At 50.3% G+C, this 9015-nt stretch overlaps 1 protein-coding gene across 1 annotated transcript; it reads right to left on the bottom strand.

Annotated features, from left to right (window-relative positions):
• Positions 1–1116: 1116 nt before the first annotated feature.
• On the bottom strand, positions 1117–4636 carry SIKE1 (suppressor of IKBKE 1). The gene is made up of 5 exons (XM_064399365.1): positions 4320–4636; positions 4097–4202; positions 3713–3855; positions 1723–1836; positions 1117–1307 (listed from the first exon to the last, which is right to left on the bottom strand). Exons 1-5 carry the CDS (start codon positions 4476–4478, stop codon positions 1227–1229), a joined length of 603 nt encoding a protein of 200 aa, XP_064255435.1. The 5' UTR covers positions 4479–4636; the 3' UTR covers positions 1117–1226.
• Positions 4637–9015: the final 4379 nt, after the last annotated feature.

Here is a 9015-nt window from a genome sequence, read left to right as displayed (position 1 = left end):
CCCGAACAATTTCTAATAGAAAAGGATTGTATACAAGAGCATTCCTGTACAGAAATCTCTTATATCTACCAATCTCGCTGGGTATTCCAAATGTTCACATGTCTCCAGCGTTCACTGTCTCTCTGTAAGCACAGGAACAAGTCACCTTCTGCATCTATCAAAAAGTCTCACTTGGGAAAAAATGGCATTAAAAATTTAAGCTAGTAGTGGACATGAGATGTTTACCCTTCTTGGAAGATTATTCTTCGAGCACAGAAATCTTTTATATAAAAGCGTCATTAAAAATACCACAGTACTGAGAAACTCCTACATCACTGCACCTCTAATTCCACTCGATACAGGACCTGCAGTAACTATGGAACACCAGACTCACCTGTGATGTGACATTAAAATTCTGTGCAGGAGGGTGGTGTGGTTTGGTTTGGTTTTGAGGCAGACCTCAGCTCCCTCTGCCCAAACCCAAATTTGTGGGAGGCCAAAGAGCTTTGATCTGCAGGTGCTGTGCTCTGAGCACACCAACAGAGCAGGGCTGGCTGATAACTGGGAGCACTGGGAAGGCTGGGACAGGTCTATCAATCAAAAAAGAGTAATCCTTCAAAAAAGTGTCAGGAGGGTCGTTCACTCCAATCTTCACCCCTAAAACAAGATGAAGTTTGCTCTGAATAGGAGTGACTCCTTCAAGTGCTCTGCTGGCATTCTCTCAGCTGCCCTCAGCAGCGGCCAGGGGACAAAGCCAGGCCAGGTGACAAAGCCAGACACTGAGGGTCACTCACTCTGCAGAGCCCAGCTGCCCTTTGCAGCCAGAGCAAACCACATCCCTGCCTCTCACTGTGGTTTCTCAATCATCTCCTATTCCTTCTATCAAGCACAATAATCACAACCTGCATGATGATCTCTAGCTACAGACAAGGTGGATTTAAGAGCCATCTGTACAGCTGGAATTACTGACTAAAGCTCATAAAAATAACAAAGGGAGAGGAACTGAGCCATCACAAGGGAGGACACATCAAATACTTCAGTGTTAAGCATCCAAGTGCTGCAGGTACTAAGACAGAGCAGGGTGCAAGCTTTTGCCATCAACACTTCAGAAAAACGCAGAGAAAACAGCCCACACACTTTAGAGATAAATCAAATATACAAGGAAACACCTGAAACAACAAATCCTTGTCAGGTGGTTTCATAACAGTCCCTGAAGGCTTGGAGATGAGGTTTGTGTGGCCTAGGCTTCAGTCTGGCAGATCTTCTCTCCCCACCTCGAAGGACTCCTTGCTGATCAACAGCAGCTCACGCAGCTCTTTGTTTTCAAGCTGCAAAATCAACATTTTTGCTGAAATAGAAACGAGCTAATTCACAACTAAAGGACTATCACAGAAAGGTGCTAATTCACAGCTAAAAGATGCTGATCTTTAAATAGTCTCACTCCTTCACAGAGAGATAAAGTTTGTACAATACAGTTTGTAATGCCAGCATTAGTACAGTGCTGGCACACTGGAGCCACATAATTTAAAGCTTATCTTCTTCTGGCTTTATTTATTTATATATAGATACATAAAAATAATACAAACATTAAGAACTTGAAAATAAACAATCATGTTCTGCATTTCCTGACCCCATCCCCAAATTTTTAAGTGTTTTAATCTTTGACACAAACATAGAAGATACAGAGAAAGTCTGGAGACCCCCAAAGCTCGATTTATCTTCAGCACCTGGCTCTGCTCTTACCTCCAACTGAGCCAGTTTCTCCTGAACTTTAAAGAACTGCTCATCATCCACTTGAACAGCTTTTCTCATCACCTCTCCCATCTCACATATTCTGTCTATTTGACTTTCAATTTCCTGAAAGACATAAAATTAATACATTCAGTAAGTTCAGGCAAAAGCACCAGTCATAACGGATCCCTTCTAAATCACTTATTTCCATTTTCCTAATTTTGGATTCTCTTTCTCTTTTGAATTTTAATCATTTCCTCCCAAGCACTTGAAAGCCTTTCTGCCTTGTATACTTAAGGATAAGAACTTGTACCTTATTGTCCTTTATCAGCAGTCCTTTATCAGTGAGAACAGTGAAGAGAGACACAGCAGCCAGCAAGATAAGGCACCCGGATTTAAAGGGAAATAATTTCAAGTGTGCCAAGGTGTGAGACAGCATTCAGGTTCATGTGAACGTGATTAGTAGGCAGCAAATTTTATTTAGCTTTATTAGAAAAGCTTGACTAAATTTACGAAGACACCAAAAATAAAAGTGAACATGATTTCAGGTGTGGAGTAAACAACTTTACCTCAGAAGGACATCCAACAACAAAATTAAAGCAAGTAAGACCAGAGCCTCCCGAGGCAGATTTTACAGAATCTGTCTAGATACAGCAATAATCCTCTAGAAAATGCATTTTGCTGAAGCTCAGAAGTGCACACGGAACAAACACTGACAAATTCCAGTATGAAGCAACAGTTCCTGCTTGAAGAGCAATACATCACTTAACATGGCAGGTGACAGGGTGGAGTTTCCTTAAGTGCCCGTAGTTTTTCTACTGCCTCTGGAAGATACATTTATCACAGAGCAGAGCTTTCAGTTCTGAACTCCATTATTCAGAAAGTATGTAAACAAATTAGAGCATCCAGAAGACAGCTGGAGAACACGAGAGACTTCTGGGAAGAAAGATTATTATTTTTCTAAACTCTTATTCTTCTAAACAGGAAGATGGTTATACTAAGAACATAGTTCTTTTAAAGACATTAGAAGTTTACTATTGTTCTCCAAATGGTGGGGAGAAAAAACTCAAGGAGCTCACCTGAAGTACAGAAGGCTTTGCCTAGACATTGAAATAGTCAAGCTATATCCCTTCAAGGGTTCCTGCAGAGCCCTTTCAGCTTTGCATTGTCAAGTTATTTTAATGTAAAACCTTTATAAACAGCAATTTGTGCATTCAGGGAGGCACTGGAAACCAAACTAGCTACACCTTCAGATGAGTTAAGCAACTCAGAAAAGAGAACCAGTGAATTGCCACATATCAGTGCACAGAAACACATGAGAAGAGTTATGCTGTCTCCAGTTCCTACAAAAAAACTACAAGATATGAGATGTCACTGGGTTGAATCAACCTCCTGTTCTCTAATCAGATAAAAATGCATTTAAAAACTGCCTAACAATTCCTGAGTTTAAAATGGAAATTTAATGTCTTCTATTGTGACTATACATGTAAATATGAAACAGGCAGCAGTTATCAGCAGCCACAACTCAGAGTTCTGAAGCCACTGAGCCCAGTGTGCACAAAAGGATGCTTTAGGCCACTACACAGAGCATCTGGATTTAAAAACACTAGGGAGTGAAATCGCTTAAGAATTAAACATATAAAACTCACAGAGTTTAGAAGATTTTTTCCCCTTTCTTACAGCTAATGAACAGGAATTATAACAACTTGGACATCTTTGATTTTGCTGTAGAGGATCGGGCACATAAAGCTTAAGCCAGGGAATTCACCACCTGGTTGAAAGAAAAAGCCTCCACCTGGGCTGTGCCTCTCAGTGTCCTCTGGGACAGCTGTTACAACCTGTGTGCTCTGAAAGGAACAGGGGGGCAAATACCAGCAAAGAGTCAAGATTTGGAGAAAATGTATTTTGGAGCACAGGCATTGCAGGAATGGAAACAAAGATTGTGTGACAGCGAGCAGGGGACAGGGGTCTTGAGCACTCTCTTGTTCCCATCTCACCTTACCCCAGAATTAGCCTGATGGACTTTCAAGACTGGTTCTGCCTCTTCACGTTTTCTCCCCTCCAGCAGCTGCAACATCTGCTTCCTGTACTTGCTCATGATGAGCTCCAGCGCGTCCTGGTGCTCCTCCAGTGAGACCCACAGCTCTGCAGAACACAGCACGTCAGGGCCGGCAGCGGAGCCCCGAGGCGCTCGCTGGGTGCCAGCTGCGGGGGCTGCCCGGATCCCCTCGGCCGAGGAGACTCCCTGACCCACCGGGCACCCAGCGCCTCTGCTCTCCTCCACAGGACCCTCCCGCCGGGACCAGCGGGACAGCTCCGCACACCGCCAGCATCCCCCCGGCCCCCTGCACATCACCCGCCAGGGCCCGCCCCCGGCCCCGCTCACCGCGGTTCTCCTGCTGCAGGTCGCGGATCTGCGTGTTCTCCTGCGCCAGCACCACGTGCGGCCGCAGCCGGGACGGGTCGGGTCGCTCCGCCGCGGGGCCCGGGCCCTGCCGAGGACACGCGGGGGTCGGTCCGGCCGCCTCGGGCCTACCGGGACGCGGGGGTCGGTCCGGCCGCCCCGCCCGGGCCCCGCCGAGGCGCGGGGCTCGCCCGGCCGCGCTCACCTGGTCGGCGCAGCCCGCGCCCGCCTCCCGCATGGCGGCCACGCGCCGGTGCAGCACGGCCGACTGGTCGATGAGCGACTCGGCCGCCGTGTCGTGCTCCTTCAGCCGCTCCAGCAGCGTCCGCGCGTCCGTCAGGATCTTATCGATGGTGCAGCTCATGGCGGGCGGCGCTGCTCACCCCCGCGGCGGGCCCATGTCCCTCGCGGCCCCGCCGCCGCTCTCCCCGCTCAGCCGCTCTCGGCCCCGCTCCGGCCCCGCCGCCGGGCGCGGGTGGACGCGAACCCGCGGGGCCGGGACGCCGCTTCCGCCCGCGGCCACGGCGCTGCCAGTGCGCAGGCGCGGGCCGGCGCGAACCGCCGATCCGCCGGGGGCTCGCCTGGCGGCGCCAGAGCGCCACGGCCGGGCCGGGGGGCGGGGCCAAGCGCCGGTTAGCCGGTCTGGGGGCGGGGCCAAGAGCCGGTTAGCCGGTCTGGGGGCGGGGCCAAGCGCCGGTTGGCCGGTCTGGGGGCGGGGCCAGGCGCCGGTTGGCCGGTCTGGGGGCGGGGCCAAGCACCGGTTAGCCGGTCTGGGGGCGGGGCCAAGCGCCGGTTGGCCGGTCTGGGGGCGGGGCCAGGCGCCGGTTGGCCGGTCTGGGGGCGGGGCCAGGCGCCGGTTGGCCGGTCTGGGGGCGGGGCCAAGAGCCGGTTAGCCGGTCTGGGGGCGGGGCCAAGAGCCGGTTGGCCGGTCTGGGGGCGGGGCCAGGTGCCGGGGGCGGGGCCAGGCGCCGGGGGCGGGGCCAGGCTGTCCCCGCCGTTGCCGGGGATGGTCGCAGCCCCGGAGCTTTGGCTGATTTTGGGGTGTCGGGGCCGCTTTGGGGCTCGGGGACGCCGCGCTCCCCGGCACACGGCTCCCAAAGCCGCCTGCCCCGGTGGCCGTGCCGCTCCCCCGAGCCGCGCTCCGTGTGTCCGAGCCCCCGTGCCCCGAGCCCCGCGCTCGGCGCCGCCGCCCGGCCCAGCGCGGCCGGGGGAGCCCGGGACAAGGCCGGCCCGAGCGGCCGCTGCTCGGCACAGGCTGTTTGCGGAGGGCCGCCGGCCCTGACCCCGGGTCCCGCTTATCTCCGCGGCTGCTCCCTCCCAGCGCGATCAATCCCGGCTGGGATCTGCGGGGCTCCCGCCTTATCTGATCCTCTGTTTGTCCCTGCCAACAGTAAACATCCGCCACTCAAAATAACAAGCTGTGCAATGCTGACTCGCTGCTTTGATTCTTATTTGCTAACTGAAGCTACTGTTGGTGATCCGGGGTGTCCTTGAGGCTTTGTGCCACAAAGTTTTGTTCAATAGCACCGACTTCATTAACAATGTTTTCAATAATAATATTTTAGCAGGACTGCCTTTGATTTGAGTCATCTTTCTGATTTAAATCCCTATTCACACAGACACATGAGAAAACTCCAGGATGCTTTATCAGATGAAGGTTCTTTATGATTTCAGAGATAATCAAGCCTGGTGCAGAAGTGCTGAACGAGATAATTTTATAAAAGCAACAATCTCAAAACATGCACACAATGCAAAAGAGAACAGGGTAAGCAGCTGCAGTTGGAATATTTCATCAGAATCAGATTAATTAGTAAAATATGAGAGCTATTCTGCAAATCTGGGAAATGTAATCCTTCCGCTAGTTTGGAAATAAAGGTCCAGGCCATGGTTATAGCATATTTCACCTTCTGTCCTTCCCTATTTTTCATCTTATTAGAGAATACTAGAAATTTGGACAGTTTATCAGAATTCCTGTGTCCTAATCGGCAAGTCAGGAACACTTGGGAAACTACAAATATTGCTGTGTGGACCATCCTGGCTGTGGAACAAGCTGGGTAAAGATTGTCCTGTCCCAAAATGGACACATCACCCCTGAGCCATGGCCAGCGCTGGTTTCCCCTGCCCCACTCCCACATCCTGAGGGGATCCCTCGTGTGCAGCCCAGCACCTGCTGCTGCCTCCCCTGCTCCTGCTCCTGCTCCTGCTCCCTGCTGCCTCCAAAGCCTGTCCCAGGGCACCCGTGTCCACAGGGCAGCCCCTGCACAGCTCCATGGAACGAGCTCTGTGTGCCACAGCCATCCTTCCCTTTCTCGCTTTATCCAGCACAGGGATTTCTGTGAAACCAAACCTGCAGTCCCTGAGGTTCCACTGAATTCAGGCCCTCAGAGCCATTCAGAGATGGGCACTGGGAATTCCAGGTCACATCCAGCCCATGGTGTGGGCAGTGTGAAGGATCACTTCATCCCCACAGGAGCTGCACAGGATGGGTCTGAGCTGCCTCTTCTGCTCTTGTGTTCATAATTCTGATTTAACACTCACTTCCCCTGGTGCCAGAGGTGCCATCCTGGCCTTCCCTGCCCACAGGGACAAGCAGGGGTGGGTGAGGGCAGCACTGCTGTGCCAGACTGTCACTTCAGGATCAGTTCATTTCCTCTGGGGCATTCTGGCTTTCAGGAATAAAATTCCAGGATAAGGGAGATGGGAATCTACAACCCCACTGCCACGGTGCCCTGAGCCCATGCTCCCACTGGGGGCTGGGGCTCAGCCCCTCTCCAGCAGATCTGGACACAGATTCATTTGTCCAGCTCCAAGGGCCAGCAGAGAGAGTTCCTGTGGCGCCAGGACACAGAGGATCCCAGCAGGACAAAGCTCCTTGGTTTAAATGCTGGGAATGCTTGTCACCAAAACTTCGAGTGTGTAGCAACAGAGCTTAAACAAATCAACAGATGAGCATTTCTGAGTAGGGGTGCCTTGTAATTCCTTTGGCTTATCACAGCAATTCTGTGTAAACTAAATAGAATGTATAAATTTGGCCTCTCAAACTTTTTAGTGTTTAACTTCAATTCGATTAAACACTTATGTGTGTGTACAAAGTGAAAAATGGGGTTACAAGAGGTTAATGTTTTAATGCTTTTAATAACTCTTAACCACATGGCTGTATTTTGTCAAACAGAACATGGGGTTGTTGTAGCAGAAGTGAAGGCTGGATAGCAGAGCACTGGGACACTCAGAACAACAGTGCTGCTGCAGAGCCCAAACTGCTTCCAGGCCATCTTTGGAAAATCAGAAATAGTATTTCTGTGGTGGGATAAATACATAACAGTTCTGAGTGCAGCTGAGGAGGCTCTTGCTAACAGTAGGAAAATCACAAAGAAAAGAAATCTAGCTGGACGAAAAGTGAACAAAATTGCTCAGGGCTCAGGAGCACCTCCCCTATGGATACGGGCTGAGAGGGCTGGGGCTCTTCAGCCTGGAGAGGAGAAAGTTCTGTGGAGACCCTACAACCCTTTCCAGGGGTAATGGGGTCTCCACAGTGGGGTTGTGGGGTCTCCACATTTGAAGGGGCTACAGGGAAGCTGGAGAGGGACCCCTCATCAGAACTGCAGGGGCAGGACAAGGGAAAATAGGATCAGGATGAAGGAACAGAAATTAAAGTGATATATATGGAAGAAATTCTTCCCTGTGAGGGGGAGCAGGCCCTGGCACAGGTGCCCAGAGCAGCTGGGGCTGCCCCTGGATCCCTGGAAGTGTCCAAGGCCAGGCTGGACAGGGATTGGAGCAACCTGGGACAGTGGAAGGTGTCCCTGCCCATGGCAGGGGGTGGAACAAGATGGGATTTAAGGTCCCTTCACACCCAAATCATTCTGGGATTCTGTGAACAGATGGTATCAAATGGCAAAGTCTGTGACAGGTGGAGTGACATCTAGATATTGGAAGTAGAGAAAAGAATAAAGGGCAAATTTCTAGGATACTTCTTGGATTTTCAGTAAAATTATATTAATTGTAAGTGCAGTCAGCACAGGTAGAAACATTGTGGCTAAGTGTCTGAAAGCAAAGTCTCCCATGGTGATGCAGCTGGGCACAAGCTTTTCAAAAATGAATGTGACAATTCTCATTTCCATTACAAGTCCTTCCTTCAAACCCCAACTATTTCAGCAGCTACAGCTGTTTAAAAAGCCAACCAGCCCCCTCTCACACTACACACCCCAACACTTTCTGACTGCTTGTTTCTCAAATTAAGTGGTAGTGTAAAGACAGCTCTCAGCCACTGTCACAGTTTCACTGGTTTTGCCTTCAACAAAAGTGTAGCACAGAGACTCACGGGCCAGGAGCCCAAAGGAATCTCCTCTTGCACTTCCCAGCCCATACTTCAAGGCAGATCAACGTGGCATAATGCAGAGTTGTCCTGTGACAAAAGTTATTACCAAGGAACTGGGTCTTATTGTTCATCCTAATTATCTTGCTTTGATAAATCTTGAGGAGTCACTCACTGCACCACAGCACTCACACTTATGAGTCTAATATTCTTTCTACTGTTAAAACAAATGTCCTCAAGATGGAATCCAGGCTGGAAAAGAGGAAAAACATTATCATTGATAAATGGACACATCCAGTTAATTCAGTCTCAGCAGCAAGACCACTGCTGATAAAATGCTGAGCAAGACATTCCACAATAATTATTTTGTAATGCTGAGCACAGTGTCAAGATCTGCTGTATGGAAATGAGCTCTTGGCTTCCCTTTGCTGTACCTACAAAGTGCTGCAGTGCCTGTAGTTATGAGTATTCTCTATGAACTACCAGCTCTTGGGACTGTAATCCAATTTAATTGATAGCTTTGCTTTCTTCCATTTTATTAACAAATCTTGGTCTTCCAGCCAAGGGGAAACAGATTTGGCAGAGG

The sequence above is a fragment of the Passer domesticus genome, chromosome 25, assembly GCF_036417665.1.
Source record: "Passer domesticus isolate bPasDom1 chromosome 25, bPasDom1.hap1, whole genome shotgun sequence".
Taxonomy (NCBI): Eukaryota; Metazoa; Chordata; class Aves; order Passeriformes; family Passeridae; genus Passer; species Passer domesticus.
This window is presented reverse-complemented; position numbering and strand designations above follow the sequence as displayed.

What these genes read in the sequence shown, in the direction of transcription:
- SIKE1 (XM_064399365.1), bottom strand. Translation starts at nt 4,478, where the DNA reads ATGAGCTGCACCATCGATAAGATCCTGACGGACGCGCGGACGCTGCTG. An exon ending in GCGCGGGCTGCGCCGACCAG is followed by an intron (nt 4,203 to 4,319) that starts GTGAGCGCGGCC and finishes TGTCCTCGGCAG; the next exon opens with GGCCCGGGCCCCGCGGCGGA. An exon ending in AGAAACTGGCTCAGTTGGAG is followed by an intron (nt 1,308 to 1,722) that starts GTAAGAGCAGAG and finishes TTGATTTTGCAG; the next exon opens with CTTGAAAACAAAGAGCTGCG.